Source organism: Sorex fumeus, unplaced genomic scaffold, assembly GCF_029834395.1.
Source record: "Sorex fumeus unplaced genomic scaffold, SorFum_2.1 ptg000048l, whole genome shotgun sequence".
Lineage (NCBI taxonomy): Eukaryota > Metazoa > Chordata > Mammalia > Eulipotyphla > Soricidae > Sorex > Sorex fumeus.
The window spans coordinates 11,532,218-11,546,084 of NW_026606105.1; the positions used below are offsets into that span (position 1 = coordinate 11,532,218).

The following is a 13,867-nucleotide window of genomic DNA, read 5'->3' on the forward strand; positions in this document are numbered from 1 at the left end:
TCTGGGTCATTAACTGCAAATACATTTCCAGACACATGACACCCGTCCATTCTAACCCGCAACCTGCCAGTTCCCTTCCACGCAAATCCAGGGCAGTCCAAGCTGATCTTTGCACCCACGTTGGTCAGTCGAGCTCCGGGGAGGGGAGGGAGGAGCGACACTCAGCCCAGGCACCACAAAGGTTCTGCTGTCCTGAAGGAAACTCCAGGTCCGCCAGCGTCAGCAGCTGCCAGGCCAGCCTGCCAGCTCTTCCTGCGGCCCTGGCTTGGGTGTGTGTGGGGACGGGGCCAGCGGCCAAATTCTCGCCGGGCTCGCGAACAAGTTCCACGAGGCTGTTTGCTGAAGAAAATTCCAGTGGGTGCATCCAACACATGGAACTCAAGTACAGAAATTATATTTATCCCTCCCCGTGCCAAGGCGATCACATGCCCAGTGAGTCACTCCAGATGTGCTCAAAAACAGAGGCGCTCTGTGGAAGCCCAGTCCCCCCAATCCCGGAGAGAGTCAGATTGACACAGGTCCCAGCTCCTGTCTACAACCACCCTCCCTCCCCCGCCCGCCAAGAGTCTCCCCCCAGTCCCTCTGCTCAGAGGCGGGAGTGGGCATCCCCGCCCTGGACCGGCCAACAGTGTTCAGAGCCAGATCACTGCAGCCGAAGGACCAGTCCAGACATACCTGCCCTCCCGGGTCCCCCTGGGCTTGAGGGCAACTTCGCCATCTCTCCCAGGCCAGGATGCGGTGGAAGGCGTTGTTGCTTCTGCTGCTGTGTTCCGATGCTCCCGTGACGGCAACCCACAGGTGGAACCGGGGTAAGTTGCCTGGTGTGCGGGTACTTTGTCTCATAGTCGGAATGCAGAGGGGGGCAGAGAAGGGCAGGGGCAGCCGTTGACTCCCTCCAGGCGTCTCCTGGATGGGGGGAGAGGAGGACAGGTGATGAGGGAAGCGATGCTGACATCCATCAGAGCTACCAGGGTGCAGGAAGCGGAGGGCACCCGGGTTCTCACACTGCCTTGAGCCCCTCCACTGGGCTGGGGAGCAGGTGTCTACATCTGAGGAGTGGGGGGAGGGGGTTGTCCTGGGGAAGCCAGGTCAAAGGCTCTGAGTCTAGATCCTTGGCATGGGATGCCCAGGGTGCACCCACCTTCCGGCGGGGCAGAACTGACTGGTGGCAGGAGAAGGGAGGGCCCCTCGGTCTGCCTGCTCCCCCCACCAAGGAAGGGGCCGGGGCTCTTGCCCCTAGGAGGTGGTTTCCCTCAAGAGGGGGCTTTTGTGGCTGGAAAGATAGTACAGCTGATAGGGCATTTGTCTTGCACACAGCCAACCCAGGTTCGATCCCGGCATTCCATATGGTCCCCCAAGTACCTCCAAGAGTAATTCCTGAGTGCAGAACCAGGAGTAACCCCTGAGCATTGCTGGGTGTGGCCCAAAAAGCAAAACAAAAAAATGAGGGGGCTCTTGGGAGCCTCGGGGATCTGAGAGCAGAGCAGGCAAACAGCTCTGCCTCTCTGGAGTTCTCAGTCCCCCGTGAGGCCAGGTTCCTTGCAAAGTGCCCAGCCTGAGACTGGGGTCCTCCGGTCCCTCCAGAGCTGAGCTCTGAATCCCACTGCCCAGAGACAAATCACAAATAAGCATGCATTTCCCGTTTCCTCTTTAATTGTTCTTTTGGTTCTGGGAACAATGTCTGGCTCATGCACTCCTCCTGCTCGTGTTCAGACCCTGGAGATGGCACTCAATGTAGAGTGCTCACTTCTGCATGGCCGTGGGCCTTGGCTGTTTTAAAAGAACAGTCCTGGGTTGGAGTGATAGCACAGCGGGTAGGGCATTTACCTTGCATGTGGCCGACCCAGGTTCGATTCCCAGCATCCCATAGGGTCCCCCGAGCACCGCCAGGAGTAATTGTTGAGTGCATGAGCCAGGAGTAACCCCTGTGTATCACCAGGTGACCCAAAAAGAAAAAAAGAAAAAAAAAAAGAATGGTCCTGGGCTGCAACAAGAGCCGTGGGTCAGGTGCTCACCTGGTGAGAGACAGTTGCTGGGCCAGTCGCCTGCCCCACAGAATTCCCTAAATAGTCAGGAATAAGCCCAGGGTGGGACCCCCAAGACCCCCACCCCCATCATCATCACCATCCCCACTCTTCTAGACACCCAAGGAGACGACTTGATTTGTTACAAGTCTAGGAAATGCAGACAATTGTGGCCAGGCTCCTTGCAAAGTGCTCAGAGATTGAACGTCTGGGTCCAATTACCCACGTGGTCTCCTGCAAGTCTGTCAACCCCGCCAGCACTCGCTAGTTCACTGATGCCTCCCACGAACCAATCTTACACTCCCTGACTTGTCCTCAGGGTGGCAGGGCACCCGAGAGGCAGTGCAGATCTCTTACCTTGCACCAGGCAAGCCTGGGTCCGATCCCTGGCACTGCATCATATCCCTCGAGCACTGCCAGGAGAGGTCCCTGAGCACAGAGCCAGGATCAAGCCCGAGCACTCCCAGGTGTGGCCCCAAACCAAAAAAAAGGGGGCGAGAGTGAGGGTAACTAACATGCTTTGTTGATAATGGAGTCACAAATATCATTAAGGAAAGTTTAGGGTACTCAGCAGGACCACACTCTACTCCTCACTGGGGAAAGGACTGCCTCCAGTAAGCCCACCACCAGCACAGAGACCCCAAGTCGACCCCAGCTGGAAGGTCAGCACTCGGGGGAGAGTTAGCAGTGGTGAGCTGGCAGCTAGGGCTGGAGGCCCCCAACCATCAGAAGAAAAGGGAGTAGAGGCTAGCATGATAGCATAGTGGGTAAGGCATTTGCCTCGCACATGGCAGACCCAGGTTCAATTCCCAGCATCCCTTATGGTCCCCCGAGCACCATCAGGAGTAATTCCTGAGTGCATGAGCCAGGAGTAACTCCTGTGCACTGCCAGGTGTACACAAAAAAAGCAAAAAAAAAAAATGGTCTGGGGGGCGTTCTGCTCCTTCATGCCCCCACCCAGCCTCAACCCACCCTCCCCAGCCCCCCAGCCTACACCCACCTTCCCCGCCCACAGAGGCAGAAGGAGACACATCTGCCAGCCCGGGAGCTCTCGAGGATTCTGGCCAGAGGCAGCATCTTCCTCCTGTGGCTGGACTGGCCACAGCCACCAGCTGCAGACCCATGACTCACCTGCGGTTAGTGAGCCCCACCCAGGGGCCCCCACACCTGGCTCAGTCCCAGTGACCCCAGGGGCGCCTGCCAGAACACTGATGGGCAGACTGGAGAGTCTTTCCCCCCCCCCTTTTTTAAGATTTCTGGGCAAGTTACTCTGAAATTAATTCGAGGGAGGTAGTTTGGGTCACTCCCACGGTGCTCAGGACTTACTCCTGGCTCTGTGCTCAGAGCTCACTCCTGCAGGCTGGGGTGTGAAGGCCCATTTGGGGTGCCAGGGATTGAACCCGTGTACACCTGTGCAGTGTGAACATCAGAAGGACAAGGGGAGTAGTTTTCACTTCATTTGCCACATTTTCCCTCTAAGCTCTAAAAGGTACAGTTCATTCACCCCTGTCTTACCTCTCTGACCCTAAAGATTGATGCCTTTATTCACTGCCTTGAAAGTATTTCTTCCAAGAGCCAGGAGGGGGATGGGGGCCCCCCGCTGTGAGGAGGGGACATCATCTGGCATGTTCGGAGTCTGTTTTGGACTGAGTCATGAGGGGTTCGACTAGGGCTGATTGAGCAGCATGGTGGTGTGGCCGCAATGTGCCCGCCGCTCTCCCCCATGCCCCTTCACTGTACCTAGAGGGTTTGTGTCAGCCTTTCCAGCCGCAGAGGACACTTGCCTGGGAGGATAGAGCTGGACTTGTCCCTCCTGTCCCCCTCCCCCCAAATCTATGGCCTCAGAGTCTGCACATTCTCATTCACACCCTGAGCAGCCCCTGGGTGGGGAACCAGCCCTCAGCAGCCTCGGTGACGCCTTCCCAGCCACATACACACACACACACACACACACACACACACACACACACACACACAGTCTTGCAGCTTCTGCTGAGGTCCTGGCCCAGTGGCTCACTCTGAACATCACTGTGTTTCCAAGGGGCTGGCCCAGGTGTGGAAAAGCAAATGACTTCATCCGGGTTTGGCAAAGGAACATGTTTAACCTTGGGCCGAGCTACCCCACATACACCCACATGCCCACATGCATGCGCACACACACACACACACACACACATACTCATACATGCCCACACACACACATACTCATACATGCCCACACACACACATACTCATACATGCCCACACACACACATACTCATACATGCCCACACACACACACACACACACACACACACACACACACACACCATCCTCTTCAGCACAGTCACAGAGCTCAGACCCCACCCAGGCTCTCTAACGGGTGTTCCTCCACCCCTGCCAGCCCATTTGGCCGTCCCGGGGCTGCCCGTGAAGCTGAAACCACGATTATATGGAGCGTGCCAAGGCAGGAAGGAGAGAGCTTCACCCCACTTAGAACGGGTTGCAGAGCAGGCGAAATTTTCCCTGCAGGGGTCAGCATCTTGCTGAGATGCTTCAGAGGGGCACCCCCCTGTCCGGGACAAGAGCACTCAGGGGAGCTTCTGGGGAGACAGGAGACCACACCCTCCCTCCAGATGACAGCCAGGACATGGAGCAGCCCTATTTGAGGAGTGGGACTGAACACAGCACTCTGAAAAGAATAGAGCGTGGGGGGCGAGAGACTCATACAGGGGGGAAGGAGGTCTCCTCGCATGAGGTCGACCCAGGTTCAATGCAGAACCACACAGGGTCCCCCAGTCCCCACCAGGAGTGATCCCTGAGCAAAAAACCAGGAATAAGTCCTGGGCACAGCCAGATGTGGCAGAGAGAGGGAAGGAAGGGGGAGAGATGAGGAGAGGAGAGGAGGGGAGGGGAGGAGAAGGCAGGAGATGGGCGGGGAGAGGAGGGGAGAAAGGAGAGGAGGGAAGGGGAGTGGAGGGAAGTGGAGATAAGAGGAGGAAGGAGAGGAGGGAGAGGAGGGGAGGACAAGGAGGGGAGGGGAGAAGAGAGGAGAGGAGGGGATGGGAGGGGGAGGGAAAGTCAGGAATGGGAGGAGAGAAGAGGGAAGGGAAGAAGAGGGGAAAAGAGGAGAGGGGAGAGGAGAGAGGAGAAGGGTAAGGAGCGGGGAGGGGAATCAGGGGGAGAATAGGGGAGGGGAGAGAGAAGGAATAAGGGAGCTGATAAGGAGGTTGAAGGGTGACCAGGGTCCTTCATTCATGCACAAACAGCCAGGGGAGGATGCTGGGCAGAGAACCAGACAGACAAGCCCACCCAGGGGCTGGGGACACACACACACACACACACACACACACACACACACACGAGCTTTGTTGTTGTTAGGGACTTTGGGTGGAGTAGAGGGGACTCAGCTCTGGAACGGGGCTTCCCGGAGTAAAGGGGAATCCAATGCTAGCGCCCAAGGGCCAGAGACACTCTGGCCCTGAGGCTGGTGGGTACCACAGGGACCACCAGAGACATACTAGGAGTTCTGGGGGTGGCAGAGCTATAGCCAGCAGTACCAGAGGAGGCCACACCTGCACCCCCTGACTGCTGTCCTATATCTCATGCTACTCCTGGGTCTGTGCTGGGGGGTGGGGGGCTCACTTCCAGCAGCGCTCAGGGACCATGAGGTTCTGAGGAACAAACCTGAGTCTCCTGCAGTCAGAGCATGAACTTGACCTCTGGGCTGTGCCTATCATTCTTAAGAGAATGGCCAGGGAGGGCCCCCCTGAGAAGGTGATTAAAGATGCGTTAGCCTAGCAACCTCCAGAGAAAGAGTGCCACAGGCAGAAGGAAGAGATGTTCAAAGGGCCTGGGGTCCAGGCATGCCTGGTGTTTGTGGGGAGCACGTGGAGGCTTGTGGCGGGCCTCAGGAGCTGGGGAGAAAGGAGTCCAGAGACGCAGTAAGAAACCAAGCCTTTCAGCCTGGGCCCTCAGGAACTATTGACTTTGAGTGAGACGGAAGGTGTGTTTGGGCCCAGGAATGATGACCCTTCGCAGAATCACACGCACGTTCTCTGCAGCCCAAGAAGGAGACGGAAGCCAAAGATGGCAACAAAATGTTGCCACAAGCCCTGGTGAGGGGTGAGCAGAGATGCAGGGTGAGTCAGATTCCAGAGAGACTGGAGAGGTCGCAGAATACAGCCAGGGGATATGGGGGGCGGGGGGGGGGGGGCTGGAACAGGTAGGAAAGAGGAAGTCAAAGAAGGAAAAATTCCCCAGGTTTGAGGCTTAGTGAGTGAGATTGGAAGACTGCAGGGCCAGACCTGTGCATATATGTGTACACGAGTGCATGTGTGTATGTGTGTATAATTATGTGTAAGTGGATGGATGTGGGTGCAGACGAGGAATTTTCACAGGTGTACCTGATGTGTGCACTTAAATGGGGTATGAGTATGTGTGTGCCTGTGTGTGAGTGCATCTTTACACATGTGTATATGTGCGCACATGTGTAAATGAGTACAGATGGGGAGTTTACATGTGTGTGTCTATGTGTGTGTTTAAATGAGAGATGAGTGTGTGTGTGCCTATGTGTGAGTGCTTCTTTACATATGTGCATGTGCTTGTGTGTGTGTGTGTGAGTATGTGTGTAAATGGGTGGGTATGGGTGCAGATGGGGAGTTTCCGTGTGTGTCTACGTGTGTATTTAAATAGGATATGAGTGTATGGGGCTGGAGCGATAGCACAGTGGGTAGGGCATTTGCCTTGCAAGCAGCCAACATGGCCGACCCAAGTTTGATTCCTTTGTTCCTCTCGGAGAGCCCAGCAAGCTACCAAGAGTATTTCGCCCGCACAGCAAAGCCTGGCAAGCTCCCCGTGATGTATTCGATATGCCAAACACAGTAACAATTGTCACAATGGAGACGTTACTGGGCCCGCTCGAGCAAATCGATGAACAACGGGAGGACAGTGACAGTGACAGTGATGAGTGTGTGCCCATGTGTGAGTACATCTTTACATATGTGCGTGTGCGCACGTGCTTATGTGTGCTATTGCGAACCCCAGTGTTGCCCGGTAGACTTCTAAACTGGGAACAGAGATGAGGGGCAGCGGAGAGTCAGTGTGGCTGGGAGAGTAGAGGGAACTGAGGACGAGCCTGGAGTCGGAAGCATGAGCTGGGTGGTGGGAGCCGGCAGCAGTGAGCGGGAGTTTTAAATAGAAGCAGCAAAAGTTTGCCAGGTTGGAAGGAGAGGAGGAAGGAATGAGAGAGGAGGGAAAGGGGAGGGCCTCGGGCACAGGAGGGGACCATGGCATGCTCTCGGTCTCTCCCTGTCTCTGTCTCTGTCTCTCTCTGTCTCTCTCTCTCCTCTCTCCTCAATCTCTCTCCTCTTTCTCTCTCCCTTTCTCTTTCTCTCTGCTCTCTCTCTCTGCGCTCTCTCTCTCTCTCTCTCTCTCTCTCTCTCTCTCTCTCTCTCTCTCTCTCTCTCTCTCTCCTCTTTCTCAGCAGGAGTATCAGGCAAGAAACTGGGGCCTGGTTTCGGGGAGGCAGATGGGGCAAGGGGATCCTCTGTTTCACAGGCACCGAGCGAGCGGGAACAGAGAGCTGAACCCTGGCTCAGAAAACAGTAGATGGGTCAGCAGATAGGGAATTGCACAAAAAGTCAGATCAAAACGGATTAAAGACCAAACATCAGGCCAAAATCCTTAAGGCAACTGAAACCACTTTCACTTCCACCTGGCAGGTGGTCTTCCTCCCAGGGTACTCCAGGCCTAGCTCCACTCCGTGGAGGGAGAGAAGGTGCCTTGGCCCAGGAATTTGCAAAAGGAGGGAGAAAAAGGTCTGGGCTGTGGGGAAGAAAGGGATTGGAGGATGTGGATAATTCTCTTCCAGTGCATGTGGGGTTTATGCCACCCCACTGCCCTGTGACTGACAGCAGTCTCAGGACCAAAAAGAATGCCTGAGGTGTGTGTAGGTGAGGGGTAGGGGGAGGCCCCTACAAGCAGAGAACATTGTACCCTCTCAGGGGAGCAGGGTCAAGGGAGAATTTAATCCTCATTGCCAACAAACTGGGTGACCTCCGGGCAGACACATTTCATGAACTCCAAGTTCAGTCAAAGGGGGCACCCTTGTCCAGACACCAAACCTCACATAGGATTTCATGAAACTGTGCCTCACACAACTCCAGGGGGTGCCACTGGCATGGGTGCCTCATAGGCTTTCATAATTCACAATCAAATGTCTGGAAGAAGCTGCACCTTCCCAGAAGCAGCCAGAAGCTGCCTCGCCCATCAGACTGTGCTGATTTGGGGTGTGCGGGGCTGTGGGGGGAGGCTGACTCTCCCTTCCTGCTCTCCCTGACTCCCCTCTGATGCAGTGACCACTCCGTTTCTGTTGCGGTTTGCTTTGGGGCCACAACCGGAGATGCTCAGGAAGTTCTCCTGGAAGTATTCAGGAGACCATATGGGATGTCAGGGATCGAACCCAGGTCAGTGGCAGGTACTAGGGCTCATGCCCCTTTCTTAATGGAGCTCTGGGACCAGTCCAGGAAGCTGCACTCAGGCAGCGCCCTGAGCAGGGAGCCTGAGACTCCACCGTCCTGGCCCCTACTCAGAGCCCGGGGCTGGTGGCTACTTTCTCCTTTGTTTCCTTGGTCACCCGCACACACAGCTGCTCAGGGACTCCTCCTGGCAGTGCTCGGAAACCATACAGGACAAGGACAGGATCCAGGCCTCCTGCATGCGCTCAGATTCCGGGCATCTGGATGTGGATGGAGGGTGGATAGCTGGATGTCTGGAACTCTTATTTGAAAAGCTCTTCTGGCTGCACCAGGAGATAATAGGGCAACTGAGAATCTGGCACTGGGTGGGTTCCCGCCCCATGTAGCCCCTGGGTAGCAGCCTGGGGCCCTGCATTGAACCACCAGCCTAGTGAGGTGGAAACTGAGCTCAGCGTAGGAGCCCCCCCCACCCCGCAACCCAAGAAAAAATATGTTCTGATTTAAAAGCTTGTGAAGATCTCCAAGCACCACTGTGGGGTGAGCTTGGGGTCCCCCACACCCAAGCAGCAGCAGGCTGGGAGTCGATACTTGAGCAGAATGTCCTACTGATGAGGGACAGAGCTGAGCACCAGCGCGGCCGAGGAAGGGGATATTTAGGAAACTCTGGGACTGAAGGGGAGTATCCCCACATTTCCGCTTCCTCTGAGCACAAATCTCTTAAAGGAATCCCTAGTTCCACATATCACTCTTTTTACAACTTTCTACGATACCAAATGACGACTTGGTCAAATTTGAAATCGATGAGATACTAACATCAAACTTGACTGGAAACTTCCTGAGACACACAGTTTTGGGGCTGTCACTTCTCCAGCTTGACATCCATCACCTCACCCCGACTCCCCCATTCAGGCTGATGGCCTGCAAGGCCCATGGGCTGGACTCTGGGTTTGTTTTGTTTGGGGGCCACACTCGGTGGTGCTCAGAGCTTACTCCTGGCTCTGCGCTCAAGGATCACTGCTGGCCATGCTCAGGGGATCATATGGGGTGCCGGGCATGGAATACGGGTCAACCACTTGCAAGGCAAACACTCTCCCCGCTGTGCTATCTCTCCAGCCCCATGTTTCCGGTTTAAGAGCAGGGGTGCACGCAGCCCCTCGAGCTGAGCTTGCCCCTTGCTCCCTTGCAGCTGTGCTGTTCCCTGCTGCCCAGCGGCCAAAGAGAGCCTCAGCGGTGCCCTTGAACCCCATCCTGCAGACCTCCCTGGAGGAAGTGGAGCTGCTCTACGAGGTAGGCACCCGTGCCCACTGCTTGGGAAAAATCACGGCGAGCCCGGGAAAGGCTGGGCTGCTGACAGCCACAGGAGCTCATGGGATCGGACCCATCCCACAAGGACAGGTCAACCTGTGATCCTCATAGCCCTGTGGTCCGTCTCTCCTGCCCACCTGCTGTTGCAGGGGTGTGGCCTGCGATACTCTGGGGAGGCAAAGCTAGAGGCTGGTGCGGCCCAGCACCCAAGCTCCAGAGTGGGAGGTGCGCATGCGCGAGAGACGGTCTGCCCGGGACACCTCAGCTGTGGCACTCGGCAGTCACCCAGACACTCTCTTCCTCCACCTTCCACACCCTCATTCTTGAGCACCCCCTTTCCTCCTCTAACGCCACTGGGAAATTTCCCAAGGCACTCAGCTCAGAGATGAGAGTCCAGCCGGCTGGGGTCTCCAGGCCAGCAATGGGACCCTGCATAAACCAACCCCCAACTCCTGGCTGGACTCCCCTCAGCTGTTAAACAGGAGACTGACACAAATCTGACATTCTGTCTGCCTAAGAGCCAGCCTGCTGTGCCCCCTGGCATGGTGGGTGATTCCAGATCACACCTCGAGGAGCAGACTGGGCTAGAGGTGGCTGTTGTCAGTCTGGAACATGGGTGCGATCAGAACTGATGTGGGTTCCAGAAAGGACCGAGTATGCAGGGAGGCCAAGGGCAGAGTCAGGAGCACGAGGCATCTGCTAGGTTCCTGATACCAGCCCGGCACTGTGCAGGGGGTAAATGATGAATGATGGACCCAGCCCCATCTAAAACAGGTGACAAAGAAGGACAACGTTCTGGACCCCTCTGTGTGTCAAGCACCATTCTTTGCATCCTCCAAATGCCTGGCGACTGACTAAGATGATCCCAAAGAGTCCATGCTTTCTGGGACTGGAGAGAGCACAGCGGGTAGGGCGTTTGCCTTGCACACACCCAACCGGGGTTCGACTCCCAGCATCCCATATGGTCCCCTGAGCACGGCCAGGAGTAACCCATGTGCATCATCGGGTGTGACCCAAAAAAGAAAAAAAAAAGCAAAAAAGAGTTCATGATTTTTGTTTTGTGTGTGTGTGTGTGTGTGTGTGTGTTTTGGGTTTTTTGGGGTTTTTTTTTTTTTTGCTTTTTTGGGTCACACCCAGCAATGCACAGGAGTTACTCCTGGTTCATGCACTCAGGAATTACCCCTAGCGATGCTCAGGGGACCATATGGGATGCTGGGAATCAAACCTGGATCGGCCGCATGCAAGCAAACACCCTACCTGCTGTGCTATTGCTCCAGCCCCAATGTTTTTTCTTTTTAAGAGCATGTTTGTGCTAGAAAGGAGGAAAGAAAGAAGATTCCATCTGGAACACCAGAAAACTATGATGAGTCACATGGCTGGTGACTTTGCCCCCCACCCCCCATTAGGTACTGTCCCTTGGAGTGGAAGGGGGAGGACCAACCACACTCAGTAGTACTGGGAAGTGATTCTAGCTCTGTGCTCAGGAGTAACCTCCGGTGGTGGTCAGGAGACTATATGGGGTGCCAGGATATAAACCAGATCAGAGAAATTCGCACGTTCTTTCTTTTTTTTTTTTTTTTTATTTATTGAATCACTGTGGGAAAGGTTACAAAGCTTTCAGGTTTATGTCTCAGTCATGAAAATATCAAACACATTTCCCTTTACCAATACTTATTTTTTACCATGAAGAACCCCAATAAAACCCCACCCCCCACCCCTCCTGTGAGGCAGATGAATTCTAGTTAACACTCTATTTGCTTTGATTAGATTCATTGTTTCAATAAAAGATTCACCACTATTATTTAGAGTTTACCCCCCCCCCCAAATCAGACATGTTGAAAAAGCATTGTGAAGTGATTTGCTTTCTACGGCTGGGTTCAAGAATTAAATGTTGGTTTTGGATTTCTGCTCTTTTACCTATTGACCCTGGAAGTATTTCTACTGAAAGTCAGATAGTTAAGAAATTGGTTTCTGTGTTCTGGAGTCCTGGCCGTGCTGGAGAGCCGCTCGCGGGGGGCAACCGGTGGCCTCGGTAGGGCATGAAGGGCGGAGCGAAACACCCCCCTTCCCATGAGGTTTTAGTCGCCCCCACACTCCCGGCTCATACCTGCTGTCCACAAGGCTCCCATGTGGCCGCCATCTTTCTTTCCAGAGAGGAGAGGGCAAATGGGGCAACACCCTTTCCCCTCCGGCAGACTTGATGGCCTGGATCAACGCATAGTCCGTTCACTTTTCTGCTCCAAGCTGCTGGGTTCTGCATTAAGTCCTTGTGCTTCTGGGGCCGTGGCCGTCGCACGTTCTTTCAATCTGACCTAGATGTTCTCCTTCTGTGCCTTGTCTTAATTTTTTTTTTTTTAATTGAATCATCGTGAGCTACAGTTACAAAACAATGTTTGAGTTTCAGTCATACAATGATTCAACACCCATCCCTCCACCAGTGCACATTTTCCACCACCGATGTCCCCAGGATCTCTCCCCCCATCCCAACCCCACCCCACCCCACCCCACCCCTCCCCCTGCCTTCATGGCAGACAATTTCCCCCATACTCTCTCTCTCTACTTTGGGGCATTATGGTTTGCAATACAGATACCGAAAGGCCATCACTTCCGGTCCTTTATCTACTTTCAGCACACATCTCCCATCCCGAATGACCCCTCCAACCATCGTTGACCCAGTAATCCCTTCTCTATCCCCGCTGCCTTCTCCCCCAGCTCACCAGGCAGCCTTGTCTTATACTTCCCCTTCTGGTGGAGACTGTTACTAACTGTTTCAGAGGAAGACACAAAGCTCAGAGAGGTTAAGGAGATTGAGGGGTGAGCAAGGCAGAGGTGGAAACCGGGACCCACCGGCTTTTTTTGTTTCATAGTCCTTTTCCCTAGCTGCCTTCCCAAAGTAGGGAAAGAGACTCAACCCACACGCCCCTCTCCATGGGGCTTCCTTTCTCCGCCCTGTGCCCCGCAGTTCCTGCTGGCCCAGCTGGACATCAGCCCTGACCTGGAGATCTCCATCAAGGACGAGGAGCTGGCGTCGCTGCGCAGGGCGGGGACCTTCCGCACCGTCTGCAACGACGTGATCCCCAAGCGCATCCCGGACATCCGCCGGCTGAGCGCCGCCCTGGCCCAGCGCCCCGGCATCCTCCCGAAAGAGGACTTCGAGCGGACCGCGCTGACCTTGGCCTACACCGCCTACCGCTCGGCCCTGTCGCAGGGCCACCAGAGAGACGTGTGGGCCCAAGCCCTGCGGAGCCTCTTCCAGGCCCTCAGGCATGACCTGATGCGCTCCTCGGGGGGCATCGGGGACTGGCCGGCTCCAGATGGTCTGCACGGGGACGCACACGCGCGTCACCCGGACGGTCACCAAGCCCTGTCCCCGGACCCAGACCCCTAGCGGGGACACTCCCCGCGACGCCAAGAGACGGAAAGCCGACAAGGCGGTCTAAAGCTCTGTGCCTGCCCCTTGCAGCTCTCTCTGATCAGGAACCTCCGGCCGCCGTCCGGGTGGGACCTGGGCGGGAAGGAGCGGATGGCAGGGAAATTCCAGATGCTTCCAAAGGGTACATAGTTTGTTAGCAGAAGTCTGAGACAGGCTTGGACAGTTTGCCACTAACACCCAAGAATGGGGAGAGAGGGTCAGGGAGACGGTTCAAAAGGCTGGAGCTCATGCTGTGTAAGTTCCTGAACACCACCAGGAGCAACCCCTGAGCACTGAAGCCAGGGGAGCTTCTGAGCAACTGCCAGGTGGGACCCGCTCTCCAAACAAAACAAAACCAAAGAATGGAATAGGACTCCAGGAAATCTGGCGGGGGCAGAAAATGGTGGGGACATGTAGTTTGACAAAGCTCTCTGATCCTAAAGGATGGAGTGCGGGTTCCAACAAAATTTCTCTTATGGTCCTATAGTAAGATAGGAAGAACCGAGGCTGGAGAGATTGTATGGTGAGTAAAGCATTTGCCTTGCACGCAGCCAATCCCAGTTTGATCCTCCGCATCATACAGGGTCTCCCAGGCACTGCCAGAAACGATCCCTGAGCACTGAACCAGGAGTCAGCCCTGAGCACAGTCCGATGTGGCCCCCAAAGCA

General features: G+C 55.3%; 1 protein-coding gene across 1 annotated transcript; it reads left to right on the plus strand.

Annotated features, from left to right (window-relative positions):
- Positions 1–575: 575 nt before the first annotated feature.
- On the plus strand, positions 576–13,250 carry FAM180A (family with sequence similarity 180 member A). Its single transcript, XM_056124066.1, has 3 exons — positions 576–809; positions 9,669–9,769; positions 12,750–13,250. Exons 1-3 carry the CDS (start codon positions 734–736, stop codon positions 13,173–13,175), a joined length of 603 nt encoding a protein of 200 aa, XP_055980041.1. The 5' UTR covers positions 576–733; the 3' UTR covers positions 13,176–13,250.
- The last annotated feature ends 617 nt before the right edge of the window (positions 13,251–13,867 follow it).

Coding starts and splice junctions, on each gene's coding strand:
- FAM180A (XM_056124066.1), top strand. CDS start 734: ATGCGGTGGAAGGCGTTGTTGCTTCTGCTGCTGTGTTCCGATGCTCCC. Junction 810..9,668: donor AACCCACAGGTGGAACCGGG/GTAAGTTGCCTG, acceptor GCTCCCTTGCAG/CTGTGCTGTTCCCTGCTGCC. Junction 9,770..12,749: donor AAGTGGAGCTGCTCTACGAG/GTAGGCACCCGT, acceptor TGTGCCCCGCAG/TTCCTGCTGGCCCAGCTGGA.